General features: G+C 34.3%; 1 protein-coding gene across 1 annotated transcript in view; it reads left to right on the top strand.

The window, feature by feature from the left end:
* The window catches only part of LOC108370833 (uncharacterized), a gene marked incomplete at its 5' end in the record, with an annotated part of 32,108 nt that extends 8,796 nt beyond the window's left edge, over positions 1-23,312 (top strand). Inside the window, one exon of the mRNA XM_017626244.1 lies at positions 22,897-23,312. Within this exon, the coding sequence (XP_017481733.1) occupies positions 22,897-23,216 (320 nt within the window). The remainder of the gene's footprint in view (positions 1-22,896) is intronic.
* Positions 23,313-23,730: the final 418 nt, after the last annotated feature.

Here is a 23,730-nt window from a genome sequence, read left to right on the forward strand (position 1 = left end):
ATTTTTTTATTTGTTTTTTTTCAGATTTTAACGTTTTAAAAAAAAATTTGTTTTAAAATGCATTAAGCTTTTGGGAGCATGTGTATTTGATTCAATATATATATTGTTTTCAATTGAATTTACTTTTAATCTTTTAACTACATTGTTTTAATAAGAAAAGTTTTTGTTTAATTTCATTTAATTATTAAGAAATTATTTCATATATTTTTTTTCCTTTTTTAGATAAATTTTTTCCCCCATTTTTTAAATTAGTTTTCTCTTAATTTTTAGATTTTATTGTTTAAAAAAGCATATATATATTTTAACTTTTGGTATTTTTTGTTTTATTTTTCTTGCTTTTAATTTTATTTGTTTTTATTTTTTAGATCTCATTTTTATAATAAGAAAAGAATTTCTTCAGCTAAAAATTTTGTTTTAGTCTATTCTCTATTTTTTTTTAGTTTTCTTTTAACATTAGTTTTATTGTTTTGAAAAGAAAAATGTATACTATACAAAATTTATTGCTAAAGGCAAATAGAAAGACGCCAAGACCGACCTTCTCGTTAGCAGATCTTTTAATTAGTCTTTCGAAATATAGAGAAGAGCATTAAATGCCAGAAATGAAAGACTTTTGACTTCCGTGAGATCTGTTAATCTGTTTCGTCCAAGCGCGTGATGTGACACTTTGTTCAAATATTGTACTAGTTACTTTATTAAAGTAATATTTTACTAAACGGGTAGTATACAACCAGTTCCATACATAAAGCACCAGCTTCACTTTTTTTTGATTGCAGGGTTCATAAAATCATCAACCAGAACATTCATCTTATTGTAAATATTAGCTCATTGCCTTTTGTCCATTGTCTATTCGTCAGCTTTTGGTTTTAAAACATTGTTCACACTAATGGCCATACCATTTTGCGAATTTACATTTTACTTGGGTGAGCTTAGTGTGGGCTTTTACAACGACGAATATGAATGACTTCCGGGTTGAATGGTTGGTTGCTTTCATTGTTTTTTTGCATATTTAAACATATGTATGTACATACCTATGTGTAGGAGTGTCGCATGCATAAACGTACATACATACATACATACATTAATGTGTTTGTGCGCCACACATATGCCAGTTGTCGGCAAAACTAATGATGCATTTTTTTTTTTTACTGTGACAAGCGCTTAAAATTCTGCATTTATTTGTAAATACATATGTACATATGTATGTACGTGAAAATACATGGTTACATACAGCATGAAGGCGTATAGGCGCCCGAAATAGAATAAAAATTCGAAATTATAAATACATTTTTTATGATTATGCTAATTTAAAAGCACTTAATTATCCTACATCTTTGAAGCCATTGCGTAGATTAGATACGCAATGGGTATGATTACAATTTTCTTGACTAGATAAGTGTGTGACGAATGTAAGCTCATGATTGTTAATTATTATTTCCTAAGCCATGCTTATTTAATGACATGGCATAAAACTCGAAGAAAGGTCCTGCCTTTGAAATACAACATCCCATATGACATACCCGTAAATATTTATGTACTTACATATGTTTGCTTGCATCTAAGTTTACTATTTTAGGACCTTTGCGAGTGGCTTATCATGTGGGTTTTTGGGTTGCTTATTACGTCTTTACAAGAAAAGATACGAATGATAAATTTGAGCCAAAATGGAATACTCAAGTGAGCATACGTGATATGCTAAATATGTACATAGATGTTTATGCTTACTTTTCTGGTTTCTACATCCCTTTTCGTAAAATTTACTTTTCTTCGGGCGACGCTTAAACGAGGTATTCGTACATAACTAACAGAATTTTTTCTACCAGTAGATATTAAAGAGCTATGTCAAGCAAATACCAGTACTTTGAGCCTATTTAGGGATTTCGATATTAATTTTTTTTCTCCCTACTAAGTATATTGAAAAGATCTTCTGATAAGGAGCTCTAAGCGTTATCCTGTTTGTCTTTTAGCTATAAGTTTTCTAAAAACTAAACAAAACTGAAAACAATACAGTTTTCGTTTTTAAAAACCATAAAAGCCATAAACTAAACGAAAGTTAAATAAAGAAGAAAAAATAAGTAAAGAAAGAAAAAGTAAACAAAATAAGTCTTTAAAGTTCAAATGAATTTAAAAAGTTGTTTTCTTTAAAAAAAAAATACAGTTAAAAATTAAAAAGAATATATTAAAATGAAGCAAAATGAAATTAGTTTCTAAAAATTAAATTATATTAAAAATTGTTTTATCTTTTTAAAACAATGAAATCTTAATACGAAAAGAAAAGAAATTAAAAAAGAAATGAATTCAAAATTTTTTGAGATTACAAAAAAAAAATCTCTTTAAAAAATATAAAAATATTACAATCTAAAACCTAACAGAAAATTAAATTAACGAACTAAAAAAAATAATTAAAAACGAAAAACCAACAAAATGATATTCTAAATATGAAACCAAAAAAAAATAAAGCAATAAAGCTAAATATTAAAAAAAAAATTAATTAATTAAAAAACAAAAACAAATTATTAAAAACAAGAAAAAATTTCTTAAAATAAATTTGAAAAAATATTTTCTTTTTTACACAATAAAGCCTAAAAACACAAGCTAAATTAAAAAAGAAAAATATTAAATGTTTCTAAAAATTATACGACATTATAAAAATTTTTCTCACTTTAGAACAATAAAATCATAAAATCTAAAGAAAATTAATTTAAAAAGCAAAAAGCCTTAATTAAAAAGAGAAAAAAGTTAAAACATTAAATAAATTTAAAATGTTTCTAAAAATTATACGACATTAAAAAAATGTTTCTCATTTTAGAACAATAAAATCACAAAATCTAAAGAAAACTAAATTAAAAAGCAAAAAACTTTAATCAAAAAGAGAAAAAAGTTATAACATTAGTTCCTAAAAACTAAATTAGATTTAAAGAATATTTTTCTTTTTAAAATAATATTTTTAAAATTAAAAAAAAAAAACATTTTTCTCTTTAACACACAAAAAATCTACAAACTAAACGCAAATTTAATTTAAAACAGAGAAGCAAAAACAAAATTAGTTAGAAAAGAAAATAATATAGGTTTCTACAAATTAGATTAAATAAAGAAATCTAAAAATTTTATTGAAAAGAGAACAAAAATTAGTTTCTAGTAATTTATTTAAATTAAAAGTATGGATATTATTTTCTTTATGAAACAATCTAGAATTTAAAGAGTGTTAAATTAAAAAAAAGAAAACATTTTAACTGAAAGCAAAAAGAATAAGATCCCTTAGCCGAGGACTCCAACCTCGAATATCTCGGATGGCAAACAAGTGCTCTGCTCCCTCGGCTATTGCGACTGGTGGAACAGAGCGAGCAAAATTATACATACATATATCTAAGTAGGTAGTACATTTTCATTTTGAACACGCTTAATTACTTTTTGTCAAAAGAGGCTTTCACCATGAAAAGTGACAAGCGAGCTTTTTTGTAAGACCTTCGTGCCAGGATAAACAAAATCTTCAATCTGTCGTGCCTACTGTTTTCAAATGTCCTACAAAAGGCTTACAACAATCATAAGCGAGGATTGGCCTGTTAGTCTTACAATTTATTTGTAACTTTATCTCCTTACCTTTTTCTCCATCCCCTCTATATCTCTGCCTTTGTGTCTATCTCTATATGGCAGAAAAGCTCGCTTCGTTCATTAAAAGCGTTGGTAAAATATTGCGAAAAACCGAATTTGTTGCCCCTAACAGACGAACCTTAGTATTCGAGGGTTAAAAGCAGCATACACTTTACTCGACTACTTGAACTCCAGCATTGTAATCAATTTTCTATGGAAAAATTTGCAACTTTTCAAACAATTCTTTTTTTTCGGATAAAGCAATCCACTTACACCATGATGTCGACGTTTGCTTGCCCTTTTCTAAATAGTGACACTTCGCGACATATCTTAGGCTGCGGTACAGTGCTGTGGTGACATGAGGTCACCAAAAATGGCACTGAAAATGGCAAAATGCTAAACCGGTTTGTTTCCAAATCAAATTTGACAAGGGATGACGGGTTTTCGTTCAAACGAAAGACAACTTATCTGGTTTTGCAATGACTTATCGTTATTTTGGTAGCCTGCTGGTACATAATTGACTACCTAATTTCCTAATGACCGCTCCTTAGTTGGTTGGGCAATCGCTTTCACCTGCCTGTTAAAGAGCAAGTTGAGTTTTTTGACACTATCTTCTGACAAAAAAAAGCGTTACAAGCAAACAGTCAAGCAATGTGTAGTACTTAATCTGTGGGATTTAACTTTAATCGAAAATGAATTCAATCAAAATTGTATGAAGAAAATACGTCGATGTTCTTCTGTACCTCAGTAGTATGTTCGTTTAACCCATTTCGGCCACCGGTCGAATTTTCAACCATCAATTTTGAAAGCCCTTTTTTTTGGAGTTGATGCGCCCAAAAGATACAGCGATTTTTTACGTAGCGAGTTTTTAGTGTTTTTAAACTATAATTTTTATTTTCTCTGTTTTCACAAAAGTTAAGTCTTGCATTTTTCAACGTGCGTAGGATGGTCTTTTTAGAGCAACATTTTTGTAAGAGGATGAAAAATAGAAGTTTTTGATGTGTGTTTTGTTAATTTGAAAAAAAAACACAAATCAAAAAAATCTTGGTTTTATACTACTAGCTTTTGACCGCTTCCCCGCCCGCCTATTACGGTTCTTTATATGTAAGAATATAATCTTGGTCTCATATAAATGCTAATTTGTTCAGTTGTTATTTAAAATAAACCGAAAATATTGATTTAATAAATTTCGGTAACGTGGCAGCTCTCATATAAAATGCTTTCAAATTAATTTGGTGTAAATATGTAAGACATTACTAACTAATTAACTAAGTAAAGTTTTACTTTTCAAACAGTTAGCAACCCTCTTCAAAAATATTTTAGAGAAAAATTTATTTTTCTTTTTTTTTTATGCCCCGCACTGCAATATTAAATTTAACCTCTCGTTAAATTTAAATGAAGGTTTTAAAGTGGTGCGAACCCTTCGAAACTATCCGAAAACTAAAGCCTTAAAAGTAAACCTTTGTCGTTTAACACTGATACTAAAATATTTATTTTAACTTAAAAAAAGGATTTTTAATTTCTTAACAGGTGGCCACTATCTACACAAGTATTCTTCAAATAAACCTTTTTTAAACCTCCCTCGTTTGGCAGCCATATCGAAATATTTCATTTAACTTCTAATTTAATTTAGAATTTCTAACTGATATTTCCGAAATAGACCTTTCTTTAGCCGCTCTCCTTTGACACCCATACTCAAATATTTAATAAACGCATTTTTGAATTTCTAAACGGATGGCACCCTTTTTAAAAATATTTCCAAAATAGGTCTTTCTTAAACCTCTCTCGTTCGATACCCATATTAAATTGTTTCATTCATTCATTCATTGCCGTATTAGTAAAGTTAATTTTTATTTTCAAACCAGGTGGCCACCTTTGTCAAAAAGATTTCCCAAATAGACCTTTCTTACACCTGTGACACCGAAATTAAAATATTTCATTTAACTAATGAAAGGGATTTTGAATTTCTAAACAGGTGGCAACTATCTTCAAAATTAATTTTAAAATAAGCTTTTCTTAAACCTCTCTCGTTCGGCACCCATATATAAATATTTAATTTAACTCAAAAAAACGGATTTTGAAGTTCTAAACAGGTGGCACCTATCTTCAAAAATATTCTTCAAATAAACCTTTCTTAAACGTAAAATATCTCATTTACCTTATTAATAAAATTAATTTTGAATTTCTAACCTTTGTCAAAAAAATATTTCCGAAATACAAATATTAAAAAAATTGTATTTAACTTGTTTAAAAAATTTATATTGAATTTTCAAACAAGTGGCAACACTCTTCAAAAATGTTTTCGAAATGAAGGTTGCTTAGACCTCTCATTGGTTATATTTCCATATAAAATATTTAGTTTCGCTTATTGACTAAAATGATTTTGAGTTCCAAAACGTGGCAACCCACATAAAAATCATTTTTCAAAGAAGAGCCTTTCTTCATTCCTTTTGTTCGTAACTAAGAAGAACTTACATGCGGAAATCATTAAAAAAAACCTGAATTGGAAATGTGCTCAAATCGATTCGAAACCACAAATTTTATATGAAAAAAAACTGATCTAATTATATTAAAAAATATATCATTTTTGGATGCAGCAGCCAAAGTTCAATTCGGAACAACTCTTGGTTTTATTATTCATCCTCCAAGAACCATAAAAATAATAAAGTTCCGCTTAAGACCCAAAATCCCCCACTGGGCGACGCACTGTCGGGCTTCCGAAGTTTTCTGTGACCACTTCACTTTCATGAAGACTCCAGAGATAGCAATAGCTGCCCGCTTCCACTGCTCTCGAGTAATGGCTCAACCGCCCATACCGCATACAATAACTCCCATGATGACTCTTGTCCTAGGTTTTTTTGGTAGTGAAGTTTCTTCTTCTTGTGGCCGCAGCGCGTTGGCGGCCTCACAAGTCACTAACTGCTTATCTTCCTAGCCACTACTCTGCAATCTTCTGGTTCACTCAAGCCGCCAAGCATTCTGCGGAGACGGTAGTTGCCCGCTTGGACTCGGAAGTTGTGACCATTGTTTTCAATAAATTTCCAAGCTTTTAAAGAAGATTAACTTTACATACATATGTTCTTATATTTTAATACTTCAAATTACTACACACATTCCCTTGCCACTTTCATAAAGTTTGAAGCTAAAGCCCACAATTATTAATTTAAATGGGTAAAAGCTATCATCTAGGTTAATAATATCACTCAGTGCGGCTTAGCTTATCACTTTGAAGACAAACGGAAAACTATCTTAAAGAAACGAAGTTCCAGCTCATCGGCCGGCGCCATACCAAGTACTAGAAACGTGTTCGTTCAATAGATAAGTAAATTCATAAATGTACATATATTTGTATGTGTGTGAATAGTAGATAAGACTCCTTCAAGCAACTGATGAATACATTATGTAAATGGGGTCACTCATTCATTTGCACACTTTTGTGACAACGCTCACACATGCCACATATGTATGTATGTATGTATGTATGTTTTGTACGAAACTGCTTTGCGAAGCATTGAACATAATTTTATCCATTAAATATAAGAACTACAAAGCGNATCTGTCAAATACTAATGCATGAAAATCCTAACCTCAAAAAAATCACCCGTTACTATCATACACAGTATACATGCTTTTCAAGCATTTGTCTTAGGCGCCCATANCTTTGCGAAGCATTGAACATAATTTTATCCATTAAATATAAGAACTACAAAGCGCAAGTAGACAATGCAGTAAGGTATCATATTAATGTTTTTGCTTGTTCTTATTCTTTTCTATGTATATACAAACAAATAGCCTTTCTTCTTTTTGCCACTTTGTTCTATAACAAATTAAATTAATTTGTCATTCCAATGTGTGCCTATAAATGGCAAAAAATGCCTACGTACGTACAAGCGCCAGCACACAAACCTACTATCATACACAGTATACATGCTTTTCAAGCATTTGTCTTAGGCGCCCATATATGTATGTGTTTATGTAGGTGCATTAGGGCGTCTCACCAAAAAAAAAACCGCAAATGTTTTTCCAAAGGAATGATAAAATCCTACTAATCCTATTAATAATATAAATGTGAAAGTTTGTGAGTGAGTATGGGTTAAAATCGATCAATTAATAAATTAAGTAAAATATTACAACAATGTGGATGTCAAACGAGCGGGTTTCAAAACGACTTATTGCGAATATATTTTTAACGTAGTTAAAATCGATTTTTTTAATTAAAAATCGCAATAATACGAAAATATTTTTTAAAAAGGTTGCCACCTGTTTAGAAAGTAAAAATCAGTTTAATTAGCAAGTGAAACAAAATTGTTTAATATGCTCATCAGACGAGCGATGCTTAAGAAAGCTTTATTTTCAAAATATTTTCAAAGGGGGGCGCCACCTGTTTAGCAATTCAAAATTTATTTCATTACCCAGTTATATAGAATATGTAAGCATCAAAAGAGAGAGGTTTTAAGAAAGCTGGAACTAATTTCGAAAATATTTTTGACGAGAGTTGCCATCAGCTTCGGAATTTAAAAGCAATTTAATTGGCAAGTCAAATTAAATCCGACTAATGTAATAAACGTGAAGTTTTATGATTGAGTATGTCAGTATGTTTATTGCTCTTTCTTTGTATGAAATTTACATCACAGAGATATCCTAGCAAATTTTTAGAATCAAGGTTGCCACCTGCTTAGCAAATAAAATTTTTCTTTTTTTCGCTATAGGTTCAACCGAATTTCATAATATGGATGCCGAACGAACGAGCATTTTTAAGTGGACTGCCACCTAGTTATATAAAAATCCATATTGTATTTTATTAACTAGTAATACTTAATTTTTACGTCATGGTTGGCTAACGAATATAGTTATGGTGAAAACATTTTTCAAAGTGTAACACCTGTTTAAATATCACATATGAAACAGGCATGCGAAAATTTAAATTAAATCAAACATTAGGTACAAAATGGCGCCAAATTAAACCAAATTTTTCGATAATATTTTAAAAGTGGTTGCCACCTGTCTAAAATTCGAATTAAATCTAATCATTTACTTTGTTGGAATATTACAATATGCACGCCAAAGGAAATTGGTTTTATTTTGGAGAGTGTTGCCACCTTTTTAAATTAAATTTAATGAAAAATTTCAAAAAAAGCTTTATTACAAAACAGTTTAAAAAAAATGTATCACGAATTTAAAAATGCAAATTCAATTGAAGTGCACATTTCGTCTTTACAGCAAAGACTTACCACCTTTCTTTAATTTCGAAATATTTATTCTGCATAAAATAAATTAAATATAAAAATTTAGTCAAAATTCGACACATTGATCATGTTCTGGAACCTCGAGAAAACTTTCTGCAATCAAATTTATTATTTGCGGTGATATAATTTATTCTCTTTTATGTTACATTTGAAATCATACGGTTAGACCGAGCTTTATCCAAACGGGGCTAGGGACAAAAGCTAGTTTATTATATTTTAAGCATTCCGACAAAATATTTCGATGAAATCTTAGGATTTATGTGAAGTGGATGGATTTGAAAATACTTCCGAAAATCGATTATTTTCCGTTAATAAAATGTTTAAACATTTTTATGCAGACCTTTTAAGCTTAAGGTTTTCTATCATCTGAGGTGTTTTTTGAAAAAAAAAAAAAATTTTAAAAAATTTATTTTTATAAAAAAAATGATTTTTGCAAGTATTTTCAAATCGGTGTAGCTCACGTAAATCTTAATATGTATCCGAAATATTTTGTCAGGAATCTCAAAATACAATTCATTTTATAATTCCGATGGAAAAACATTACCGTTTTTTTTTTCATATGGAGAGTGATGCACGCTAATGTACATATGTGACTGCAACATAATACATGCAAGCATAAAGCCGCCTGTGATGTAAATGTGAGTTAATTTAATAAAATACTCGATTTATAAAGCAATATGTATGCAGATGTGTGTGTGTGAGTGTGTGCCAGTATGCCACTACTGTAGGAGCCTTTGAGTTAATGAAAAAGTCAGCAAAGCAACGTTCTGCCTTAGCAACAAATTCTTTTTAATGCTTTGTCTCCACTTTAACTACTCTCCATTTTCATTGACTAGCTGACTCCTACATACATATGTATGTAGTTGACTTTTGTTGGTTGTTGTTGTTGTTGTTGTTGATAGGCACACAGTGGACGCCTATTTTATTGGTTACTACAAATGACTTCGCATAAATCACGCTTCGATACTGAAGTACTAAGACATGTGTGTACATGATTAAAGGGTGGGTCAAAGAGAATTTTCCTTCTCGCTGCAAAATAATGTGAATAAAAATAAAGGAAAAATTAAAAAAAAAAACATTGAGCATAATACAAATAAGAATATAAGAACAATGTGGTGTTCGCTTAGAAGCTAATAATGCGCTTTGAATTAAGAAACTTTATATGCTTGAGAAACTGGAAATCTTACGGTTTGTTTGAACTTTTGAAATTCTAAAACATTCTATGAAATCTATTGATGATGAGCTCGTATTTTTATTGACTTTTTCACAGTTGAAGATCCGCCCAAAGTATTTAACATGTTGACGATTATCGTAAAGGAGGGTTTACGACTTACTTTAATCAGTCAATTTATGCTGTAGCCTTTGGTAAGGGCTTGTGAAATATGTAGGTAAAAGCGGCTATGGGCAGTGATGACGACAGAAAGAGATTGCCGCTGAATGAGTGCGATGACGAGAGAGTGTGAGACCCACAAAGATGGGTGGCGACGGCTCTCAGCAACATGGGACAGCTGGTGTTGCTGTCGGTAGACCATTGATGCCTAAAATAGCGCCCGAGGGCATAACTCTTTAAATCTTTCTTTAGAATTTATATGGGCGTTAATAGAGAAAAAGCGCTCCCTGAGCATGACTGCGGTAAACTATCTATAGCTGTAATCGGAGACGGTAACTTGTATCAGTATTGGCGACTTTCCTGACTAACTTCTCTTTGTATTATTAGAAAAAGCAAACGCAGCATCATTGCTTCACCAAATTCTTCCTAACAGTCTTCTGTATTCACCACTTCATTAGCTCTTTCATTTACTTCAGTGTGGATATGTCCGAGAACCCCGGCAGGAAGTACGATCATTGACTGAGAAATTGAGTGTAATTCCCTTTTGCATTTATTGACCGGCTGAAATATGGAAAATATTTACGTCAACTGGCTGATAAAGTGTAGGTTTTATAGGCTTCAAAGATATGAATAACTTCCGCTTACAAAGTGCCTGTATCCTCTCTGAGACGATACAAAGTCCTTCAGAGTATACTTCCGTTCCTACGTCTGCGAGGTGGACTATTTATCAGCCACGCGGTCTCTTCTCCATTCACTTTTGAATGGAAAACCTACCCGTGCGAACGTTTTCAAGTCATGATTGTCTACCATATAGTCTGACATATTTCCTAAATGCATTTCCTTAATGCTCCACTCGTGCCAATAATGTCATGCAATCCAATTAGTTAAACTCTGAAAACGCAACTTACTCATGATACTTACTCCAAAGTTCCCTTCCGCACCTCTATCATCGCCATCTGTGGTTCATAAAAGTGCCATCAATTATATTGGTTTACCTCTGTGTCCCTTTGACCAGGGACGTAAGCGAAGAGATAGGCGACAGTCCAGCGCAATCTTTGAGTAGAAGGTGAAAGAGCTTAGAGCTTTCATTGCAGTCTGGCTATCACTAAAAAGATTTTCTTCAACTTAGAATTCGCTGCAGTAGTCTGGTAACCTAAAGATAAGTTCAGAGTATTGATTCTTTCAGTTCAGCTTCTTATCTAAAATACCGCCTAGAAATTTAGCTTTTGTTTAGCTCTGGTGGAGTAACCGAAGGAATTTTATAGCTTCTCGTAAAAATGATGAGCTCCATCTTGCTTGAGGTGACGTTTAGGCCACAGCGGATTGACAACCAGGATACATCCCGAAGCGTTCGCAGCATCAGTTCGCATAGCGTTTGCGGAAACTTTCCTCTGCAGGCGATGGCAATGTCATCGGCGTATGCAACGACTGCGTGCGTGACGTGGCTTAGGCTATAAGCATCTCAACTGAGTGGGTAAAGTGTGGATAAAAATTTTCAATTTTTTAAATGCCTAGGATACTTCTCGAGGTACGTCAAGAACTCTAAATGGTTCAACTTTTAAAATTTTGGTATTTCAACTAATTAGTCAATTAGTTCCAGAAATGCTTAGCTGTAGCAGAACAAGAGACACTGCGAGCTGAAATATCGTTTGTATCTCTAAAGAGCGACTCTAACCCAGTATTCCCAAGATACCGTCGGCTTCCTTAATGAAACTAAAAAGGGCTTTGGTACGAGATTTATTTTTTACAAATGGTTCGACAATTGAATTAACCTATGTCTGGCCAAGGTCGGATAGTCACGAGGAATGTGCCCCAAAGTTGTATCGTCCCCAAGGCAGAGTCGGTATAAGAAATCGTGTTTGGTTGAGACCAGTTAGGTGCCCAGAAAGTAGTCTAATGTCATTTGTATTTAAAAGATTAATATACTTTTTATTAAAAGTGTAGTCGAAGAGTATAATCCATCTAGCTGCTAGGCTATCTGAAAAGATAGCTCTAAATCCGCCCTTTAAGCCTTTTTCATGGTCAAGATGCTTATACTTCAACTTGGAACAGCGTTCACTGTCTAACCATTATTATTTGATTTGTTACCAAGTCCATAAATAGCTGCACCTGCTCCGTCAACCATCACTGATCTTTTTTTTTTTTTTTCAGAGGAGCAAGCATCGAAAGCTTAACCCCGTCAGTGTGAGACTTTAACCCACCAAACCTCCTACCGTCTCTGTACCGATCCCCCCGGCGCCACCGTAAGTATTTTGTCGAGAGGCGGTTTGAGCACTAAGCTCTACTTCCATTACTGTTCACGTTATTCCGCTGTCTGTCTTGGTTGGCGTTAACCTATCCACCCCTTTAGTCTTGCACCACTAAGAAGTTCGTTTCCAAGACTAGTACTGTCCGAAATCTGCAGTTTAATGCAAGGTTCTTCGGTATTACTTGAGAGGTTCGTGCTCTATATGCCGTAACTTTTCAAAAAATGGGCTTTCCCTATGACCTCTCCAGCTGGCATTATAGGTTTTCTCGGCGGTATTTTACCACTTGGGCAGCCATATGGGGCACACATCTGTCCACGCTTCCTCGCTCTGTAGCATTAACGATATCAGGTTCTCTGTTGGAATGCATAAACCAAACTTACGGTTAAGTACGTACCACATGGAGCTAAAACGGGGAAGCTTGAAAAATACGTACTCATCGTCTTCGGCAGTAAGGGTTTAGTGCAAGTCCAAAGCGGTGTAAGTATGCTTTAATATAGCCATGCCCACTGATGATTTGCGTCACATAATAATCTACCTCTACATGCTGATTTTTGATCCAAGTGTCAATTTTCGCTATGAGGCGATAAGCCCAACTGCCCTTTGTTGTGTTATCCCAACTAGTCTGCCACTATTCTACACTTTGTGCTTTCGCTGTGGTGTTAAGTAATGTACGCGATGCGGGAGATTGATCCCGCCGCTAGATTTTTATTTGGCACATCTACTGGACCACGAGATCTAGTGGAAATAATCCTGCGATGATGAGTGCTGCATCCTCGAAAACAGATGGGCAAGCTGAACGTATGTATGATGCCTGTAAAGGACCCTGAACCGTTTTAGTGAAGGCTGAATTTTTCCTCGAGTTACAAACAGGCAGACGAACTGTTGAACTAGGATTCTGGGAATCACTCTCCGGAGGAAGAGCTTAATAGAGGTCTATTTTTTGGCAGAAGTAAATCCAGGTAAATCTCGCATCTGACGAAGAAGGGATGCAAGTATCGTAGATATCAACAACAACTCAAATTCTATCGAATTGTAAGATTTTCGCTAGCGCAGGCAGCCACAACTGAGATATACATATGTATGTATTCAGAATGGAACGGTTACATTTTCGATCGCTCAATGGATTTCACAGAGGCATTAAGAAGTTATGGAAGCCTGCAGAGGAGTAGACTCTATACTTGTTTTTCTTACATTCCATCCTTGGACATCTATACCTGAGTGCTTGGGTCCCAATTAGAATTATACTATCAAAGATCGAAAGCTTATTTGTCTACTGAGCCAACTTTTTTTCATTTTACATTTTTTAGCATATTCCATCAATTTCGCATAGGAATTTAATCAAACAGTCGACGCCCCGGAGCCACTAGGTAATGCATTTCAGCATTTCTTGTCTAACTCAATCATTACATAATTAAGCTCTTGTATCACCCTTTACACATATGTATGTACACATGACTACACTCAACTTCTTCAACGTCTTCCAACATCTTCGTGGTGTTTTAAAAGCCATTGCAGTATCTTTCATTGTTCCAATTTTATGCTTTGTCTATATTTTTTTCATCACCCCATAAAAGTGCTATTCAATACACTCGCGCACAATGTGTTTATGACTATCGCCCATTCTGTGGACAAGTGTGTCGTTGGCAAGTAGTATCTGCATACATACGACTAAATATATTGTTAAGCATCATTAACTTAGATATATGCTGTACGAATAAACTGTTCGGTTGTAATTGTGCGCCTATTCATTCTTACTCTTACACATTACCTACTTTCTTTGTGATCGATTTCAGGAAGTGATAATAATTAGATATCAGCGCATATAAATCAGTATTCAATTTGTTGGAATTGTTAGGGAAATTTATTCGATATGTCAATTATTATAGTGAATAAGACATTGGCGGAACTGGGTAGTGGGTAAAAGGAGATATTTTAACGAACTGTTGTATAGGAATGTATGCGATTGACAGCTTCTGTAACTACGCGGTTATATTTATTTAGCCTCAATTAACAAGAAAATAATTGGAAAGCAAACGGTTTTTTTCATAGTAGATGGGTTTGTGTACAAATAATTGCAGTCATGGATATGTTTAAGATATAAAACCGTAATTTATTTCTTACCTATTCCTCCATCTTTAACCCGTATTCGTAAATGTATTTGTCTTAGATGTAGGCGAGGGCTATGCCGACATTTGGTTTGAAATAACTTCTGTATGCGTCTAAGCACATCATAAAAAAATTCTTCTGCATTACTGAGTGAACTTTGGTTGGTTTCCGACATGGTTCCGGGATCCAAGCAAGCGCTTTCGTCATTCTACAATTGTTTCTGCCTTTTAGGACGATTTGCAGTTTCCGTAGGGGAGCATTTCCGAACTCATTTGAACATTATGTATTTCGAGCTGCCTTTCGGCTCGCCAATGGACTTTGGTAAGTAGCTAGCGAAAAAGTCCTTGGACACCTCACCTTTCCCTTTGTCATAATTTATCTATCCCGCCCTGCTGTCAATCTTGCGAATAAGGCTGAGGTAAATGCTTGACTTCCATTCGATTTTCAGAGTCATTCAACATACTCATTTTCAAGAGGAGGATGGCAAGCCGACACTTGAATCGAGCATGCAGTCATATCATACTTCGATATTGAGACCCCTCCTGGCAACGAAAAGGTTCCCCAGAAAATACTAAGAGTGCCAGTTACTTTCGAAGTTCGACCATTTTTCTAGTCCTTCGCGTCGTTTAACTTACAAGGTACAAAAGTAATTATCTGAAAATCTCCTGCTTTGGAACTAAAATGTCAAATTTCTTTGAAGACATTGGAGGACTTTGGCAGCACTTGGGACTGACCCGAAACATTCTAGTTTGTCAATAAATTTCGATAATTTGATACATATCGATGACTGAATGAATTTCAATGACACTAAAATCCGATAACTCAACAAAATTCGATAACTCGACTAATTTCAATAAAATTTGGATACCACTATAAACTTCGATAACGCGGTTAAATTTAATAGCTCCATATTTTTCGAAAGCTATTGACAAATTTCGATAACTCCTTACACTCTGATAACACGATAAAATTCGATAAGCAACTGGTTAAACTTATATAACCTTGAAATTTCGATAACTCGATATATTTTGAAATATCCAAAAGCTTAGATTCGCTTCGATTAAATTGAAAAATTTCAGTAAATATCGATAACTAATAATTATTGATAACTCTATAAATTATAATAATTCTATAAATATCGATAGCTTGATAAATTTCATTAACTTGAAAAATTTCGATAGTCCCTTAAATTTGTATAGCCCGACAACCATCCGTAAATTTCGACAACTGAATTTTTATGACTGAATTTATTTCGATTTCATTCAAAAAAATTTCAATAATATAGCTTGCCCTTTCAGGTACACTAATTCTTATGGATTTTTCTCATTGTTTACATTTTCGTCTTTATCTTCAACTCTGCCTTAATCGTTTTTATCATTTATTACTTCATCATCACATTTATCTTTACTACAAATTTTAATTTCAAATACCAAGTAAATAAAACAAAATGCCAAAACGACTCAAATTGGATATCCAAGTTGCTGGTTACCCTATGCAAAGGTATCTGGAGTTGGTTCCAACAACGATAGCAAATCAAGTGGTGTTACTTTTTATCCTTGCTGCTAAGGGTTCCGATATCCAAATTTTTACAGCAGACCTATCTGATTAATAAAGGCGAATGTCCAGCTAAAACTTTCCATAAAGAGATAAACATGAATTTTGCCCAGCTTCTACTCCTGTAAAGGAGGCTTACACTAGTCACTGCTGAACAAATTATTCAACCAGCGTTTGACCTTGGCTTCTATGTATAATCGAATTTGGGTGCGTAAGAACCAGCAGAGTGAAACCCAGTTTAACCCAGCCTTGCATTAGTCTGGAAATAGTTACATATCTGACCAATGCTGTGAGTGCAGTTTGGCTATCACAACACACATGAAAATTCCCACCTCTCCTATAAGGCGTTCTAAGTGATGGAAAGTGTAACAGAGTAACGCCAGACGTTGTAGGGATGGCTCTTACCAGTAAACGGCTCTGTCGTTTGAAACCTTGAACACGCAAGCAAACTTCTTCTTCTGGTAAGGAGCACAGTTCTGTATTCGATTAGTTTAACTGAGATAGAAGGGCCTGTAAAAAGTTTACAGTTTACTTCATCGTAGTAGCCCTAAGCCTTGCCGTTTAGTCCTTGTTTTAGAACTTTTACCAGGCTAACCGTTTAACCAAAGGTTTCAACGTCCCTGCCGTACTCTTTAAAGAAATCCCTTTTCGCAGATGCCATCTCCTTTCCCCTCTTCTGTGTTAATGAAAGAGTGGCCTTCGCTGACACTGGTAAACCATCGATAGCAAGCTGCTTCCCGACACACAACCTTTGCTAGGGAATCGTCCGCTTCTGACGTCGCAGAAGAGTAAATTTAGTCCTACGTTACCGCTCTCCACTAGATCGCGTTCCGAATCGTTGGCACAAGAGACTTTATTGATGGTTGGGGCATCTGCATGCCGTACTGCGGGCATATTTTCAACCCTCCAAGTACGCAGGCTATTGGCGGGCCATATTGTGGAAGTCACGCTGGCGGTAATGCAGTTGTTCGAGCAGCCACTATACGCACCAAGTCTATCATCATTGAGAGTGAAATTTCGAAATTGATGCTGCTTCGAATAGAAAGTGAGTACAGTGTGTAGTCATGCGTCGCAAGCGTCGCAAGCGTTGGACGAGGCTGGGGTGACAGCGCTGTAAAGACAATGTAGCGCGCATCGGCCACTCGCTCAGTTTTAACAATACATTTTTATTACATATCAGGCAACTCCTATTGCTGGTGCTTAATTTTCAAAGCCTTTTTAATAATTCAATTTTATAAGCTTACAAAAAAATAAATCCCATTCAAAAAATATTGCAAAAAGGTCGGTTTTTTACGATGCCCGGTCACAAAGCCCACTGCCGGGAGTTTTATCGCCAACAACGCTATTTTTATTTGTATCGATATCAATCCAATTATGGTTTTAGAGCGATTATCGCCATAATAGACTAGTGTATCATTCCTTCTTTGTGATTTTTTATCTTCATTCCAGTTCGTAAAACTTTTCACCATTCGTACAGCCTTACGTTTTACTTGTACAATACTGTAATATTTCGACCGCCCATTAAAGACTGTTACCATATAAACACGTACACAAACTTATAATAAATTCAAGCCATTTAAAACACCAAACCAAAACATTTGTTATATAATGCCTCAAATTTTAAATGTAACATAAAAAATGTGCGCCCTACTCACTCCAAGTGATGTATTGTCGCAAACGAAAAGGAAGAGAATATCTCTAACAGAATATTTAATAGTTGTAAATTTTTTAGTATTTGTATTACAAAAAAGAAATAAAATATAAAAATCTGCGCGCGCGGCAAAATTATATCGCACGCTGTATCGCATTGCCATTCAAGCAAACCCTTGCTGCCATTTATGTACATATATACATATGTACGAATAAAAGTACGCATTAGAGAGCTGCCTAAATGGTTTTACTTCGCCTGTTCACTATTGCCATTATTGGTGGACGAGGGGGTGAAATAACATAAACGGCAATAACGCAAATTTGTGTTATTTCCCAATTTAATGTGAAATAATACAAATTTGCTTTATTTCATTTCTCATTGAGCAATAAGGCAAAATTTTAAACTTAACAATTGAGTAATAAAGCAAAATAATGCAATGTCACCCAGTTACATTTGACGAAACCTAGTACATGAATAAGTTAAATGGACGGATTTGTAAGTATACAATTTTGAAAGTGCCCAGCGTCGCGCCGGTCCGCGTTCGACAACGCGCTCGTGTCCCCCGCACCCCTCCCCTCCTATTGTTTAGAAAAAAATAATAATAAAATGACACTAGTTCACTTCTGAAACTTTTTTAACACATAATTTCCAACAAAATTTTAGTTTTTTAAAACACAATATTTCCAACAAAATAACCGAAAGAATAAATAAACTTCATTTTAAGTAATGGAAAAAAACAAAATAACGAATATAGTACCGCTTTCTTACAATAACAATTTGAATAGCACATTTTTTATTCTCAGTGTTGAAAAAAATAAGTTTTTTTGTTAATTTTGTCGAGTTTAGACACGCATATCTCCCAGCCTAAAAATGGCGAAAACGTACCCCCAAATGTAGAATTTAATGGAGAATAAACCCGCCTTTTTATTTTTCCAAAAAAAAAAACATTTTTTTTTTATTTAATTTTGAGCACGCTTGGCCCCAGTGTGCGCCATGGTTCCATGCAAAAATTTTAAAGTTTTCCAGCAATGTTTTCAACGTATTAAAAAGCATGCAGATAAAATTCATACAAACGGCCTATGTCCAATTTGTTGGGCGGTTATTAAAGACGACTATTTTCCTATATTTTGTTAGAATTTTCATAAGTAAAAATATTTTGTGAATATTATGGTGCATTTACATGGTATGAATCTGTTCACAAGCCGTATGAATTTTCCTATAAAAGAAGCACCAACTCTATGAAGAAATGAATGAAAGCGATATATATTTAACAATTTTGACTTATATACTTGGCAAGTATTTTTTTGTAAACAACAAACAAAAAAATTTCATTTTGTGCTAACTTCGAAACTAATAGCTTATTTTTTTGTTAAATGTGCTTTAAAAAGGACCTACTGCCAATAAAGCCTTGTGGATTGCAACTTTTCCATATTTGTAACGCTTCCATTTAAACATCTTTGTGGAAAAACAGTTTTTTGTTCAGAATTGCTTGTTTATGAAACATTTGGCATAAGTTGAAATCATAGGGATGCCATTTTCTTCCGTTTCTCAATGGAAATGCACCAAAATATGTATGCAATACTTCTACATATCGTCGTTTAAAGTACAAAACCGCCATGAAAAAAATTCAAAACCTCGTATGTGAGGTTTGTCTAAATTTTATAGGAGAGAGTAAAACATGTCCTAATTAAAAACGGTTCTCTCTTTTAAACTTAATTATCTCTTCTCCTTAATTCTTCTAATTATTATTTTTTTATTATAAATGGCTAAGGGCTTGATGGCAGGAGCTTGCGGTGACCAAATATCTTTTTTGGCACAAATGTCAGTTACGAAGTTTTGCAGAACCACGATATACATATTGGCGCTTACACAATATATTAGTGTTTGGCCTAGCTTCTCCTCCGATATGTGGCGTGCGTGATTTTGTCACACAAAGTAAAGGACAGTTTTACGTCGACTCCGAACGGCAATTGTATTTTTATGAGAAGTCGTTTCCATTACAGAATATACTCGGAGGTTTACTATTACCAACAGAGGCGCAACCGCTATTAGAAAAAAACGTTTTTGTTTTTTATATTTTGATGTTGGTGGGAAACTGGGCTTGAGCTCAGGCGATGCTCTACAACAGCCGCCACTACTTTTACATTGTATATTGCTGGTATATTCAAAATACCATCCCGAACAACGGAGTCTATATATGTAATAAAAAAAAGAATGAGAGGTACTATAAGAAAATGTACCCAAAATTCAGGAGCAAATGAAAAAATGGCTCATTGATAATAATTCACATGTATAAATTAAAAGATATAACTTAAGCGGTTACAGCGCTAAACAAAAGGAAAAGTTAGAAAAAAAGCAATGCGGTGTGAAAGAATATAAGACCATAAAATGTTTGTTTGTTTCGTTATTTCTCTGAACCTTTTAAGATATGACACTCCATTCTTTGCAGTAGTTTGCAAATATTCACTAATGGTTCTAAAATCGCAAACATTTTCGTGGGATGTTTTTGTTTGATTTCGAATTGAAAATACATTACGATCATATTGTACCGAAATAAGTGCGGTATCCCTGCATTTTTGTAAAAGCCAGAAAGAAGCATAAACTGTATGAAAAAATGAAAGGGAGAAGTATACATGCCTTCTATAATTTTGACTTATATGTATATTTGGCAAGGCTTTGTGTAAACAACAAAAAATACAAATTTTCATTTCTTTGCCAGCTTGGAAAATATAGGCTTATTGTTACTTAAACGTGATATAAAGCTCATTAAAATGTTCTGTAATGTCTTGTTGTAAGTTTGTTATCATAGTTCTTCGTATTTTTATTGTCCACTAAACGTGAGTGGCTTCAGAATTTCTTTGTTTTGAATTTGTTTGTTTATTGTTTTTAATTTTTAAATTCATACTTTTGACATGTATGTGAATGGCGGAGTTGCCGCTTTCCTCCTTTTCGGTGGGTTTTTATATTAAAAAGGCATCAAAATGGGAAAACCCCCCCTTGGTATCTCTGCATCTGTTAAACTTTTTATGGGAAGATGTATGAAAATTCAACTTGCTATAATTTCATATGCTTAACAGTATCACAACAGTATGTTTACAGTATCTCCCCATAACTTTTCATATGAAAAAATTTATTATATACATCCCACTCGATATCATTGAATTCCTCATTAGAACATGTAGTCCCTCTATTTTAACGTATCAACAGTTCATATGGCGTCATACCATGTAAATGCGCCATTACTTTCTTCATATGAATTATACCCTTTATACTAGTTATTACCCTTGGCAATTAAGTGGTCTGTTACCAGCACCAGATTCCTCCGTGCGATTTTAACGTTGTAGGTATTCAGGTGTAGGTAAGTATAGCAAACATAGGCGATTGTCTATAACACTCTTTGGAATCCATTTATGCAGCGCTCTGGTATACATACATATATGGCAGTAAGCGTAGAAAACGCTCTAAGCATACACTGATGCTGATGCTCAATTTCTTTAAATTGTTTGCTTTTTTGTGGCAGCCTGCGTGCCTACCGGCCTGCTTACTTCCCTGTCTGTCCGCTTCTACGACTCTCTGTCTCTCTCCGCCTGTCTATTTGTCCATTTTGCTACGCAACATTTACATTTTATTAAGTTATTTATCTATGTATTTCATGCCATTGCCTTCTGCGCTTCGCTCACTCGCTCACTCACTCACTCACCCGCCCGCTCTGGTGATGGTGTTGACTCATGGTGAAATAATAACAAGGTGTTGTCAGTAGCGACGTGTTTGTTGTAATTTTGACAAGATCGGCATGCTTATTTTCAGTGCTGCCGATCTTAATTTTTATAATGCTATTAGTTGGGAAATTGTATTTAAAATACTCCATCTTAGTATTTCATTTTATCGTGATTTTTAAAGAACTTGGTGTTTTCAGAACGATATTAATAATTAAAATTGCTGGATTTGTATAATTTTTGTCCTCAAAATATAAAATATAAAAGATATCGTAGTTATCAATGGAAAAAGACGTACACAAAAATCGTATGGAAAGTCGATTTTTTTATATTAAATATCTTTTGCTGCATTGTCATAATATCGAGCCAAATGGACTACTGATACACTAGAATAGAGCGGCAGCATGGTTAAATTACGACTTCGCTTATATTATCGATATTTATGTGTTTTAATCTATATGTCAGCCGCTGTGGCGTAGTGGCAAGCAGTGCGCGCTCCACTCCGCAGCACCTGGGTTCAAACCCTGGTCAAAGCAACATCGCAAAAAATATAGAAAAAAGGTTTTTTCTTAACAGCGGTTGTCCCTCGGCAGGAAATGGCAAACCTCCGAGTGTATTCTGCCATGAAAAACAGCTTCTCATAAAAATCAATCGCCGTTCGGAGTCGGCGTAAAACTGTAGGTCCCTCCGCTTTGTGTGACAACATCAAGGCGCACGCCACAAGTCGGAGGAGAAGCTCGGCCAAACGCTAACATATATGTAAGCGCCAATCTATTATTATTATTACTAATCTATTTAAAAAATCATTTACAGTTTTATAGGAAATTGCCTTATTTTACGGCCTGTACTTTTTTATAAGTTACAATATATGTGCAACCTGTGTGGAGCATACGATACAAACATATATTCAGGCTTATAGGCCTGTAATTAAACATTTTTCTACATTTAGGGCCGTTTTCTCAAGTAAACTGTATCTTTAAAGCTCACTTTATATTTAAAGGTTGCATTAAAATTTATCATTGTGTCTAAAGTAAAGCATTTTATTATTGGTTTTAAATTGGTTTATAACCAAGAAACATATATTCGTCAAAAACCGATAACAGAAATGCTTAACTTTATACAAAGCTTTATTTTTAATCCAACCTTTAAATATAAAGTGAGCGTTAAAGTTAAAGGTTACTTCAGAAAACGGCCCTTAATTTGAAATAGTACGCATGAACGGATTAAAAGTAGTAAATAATTTGTACTTTTTCTACTGCTTTAAAATGCGTGACCGGAATAGACCTGCCGAAAAAGTGAGGTTAAGTTACTGACAACACCTTGTTATTATTACACCATGGTGTTGACTATTCATTTCATTTTTATTGCTCTAATATAATACATATTCAAATACATAAATGCATAGATACGATATTTATTCTACTTGTCTTTTCTCTTGCTCTTCTCTGAATTATAGATGAAAATCCAGCAGCTATGCAAAAAAGCAGCGCCAATTCGGTACGCACAGCAGCTACGTGGCGCAACAAAGGCAGCGGCGTATTCTTGCTCATGCTGCTGTTGGTGGCAGCAACAATAATAAAAACTATAATTACAAAAGCAAATATAATAACGAGAACAATCGTTGTAGCAGCAGCAGGAGCAGCAGAAGCAGCAATGAATGCTACAACAACAACTAAAGCAGCAACAACAACGAAGAAGATAGGCGATTGTCAGACGCAGTCCAAGTCCATGGAGAAAGCTGTGATACGCCATCAGCCACAGCAGCTAAAGCAATAGCATTTCCAATTGCAATGTCCTACACATCCTTTGCAATGTCTCTAGCAGCCGCAGACGTTAAGGATATTTGTTGTTTTTGTTTTTGCCTTTGTTAGTATTTTTATGTTTTTCTTGCGTTTTCCTTAGCTTATTTTATTGGATTATTGTTACGTTAGTACTTAGTTGTGAACAGACATTATATGTAGTTGCCTCTCCTCCCTCTACATACATACACCTTTATACATCCAGCTGCTGCCAGAAAGGAATGTCTCATTGCTGCCAAAGCCACTGGCGCCACTGTCATGAAGATAACAAGCCTCAACAACAACAACAACAACAGCAACAGCAACAAGAAAATCGCTGATGCTGCTGTGGAAGCCAGGTGATAGCTCTGGGTAATACCTAGTCTGCTTGCCAGTGACGGCTGGAACCGAAGCTCATCAACGGTAACAACACACGGGCAGCAACAGCAGCAGCAGCAGCAGCAGCAGCAATCGCAGCGTAAGCATAGCTGGCAACCTCACCAACCGCCTGG

The sequence above is a fragment of the Rhagoletis zephyria genome, unplaced genomic scaffold (genome assembly GCF_001687245.7).
Source record: "Rhagoletis zephyria isolate East Lansing unplaced genomic scaffold, Rhagoletis_zephyria_1.1 Rzeph_scaffold_04507, whole genome shotgun sequence".
NCBI classification, from domain to species: Eukaryota; Metazoa; Arthropoda; class Insecta; order Diptera; family Tephritidae; genus Rhagoletis; species Rhagoletis zephyria.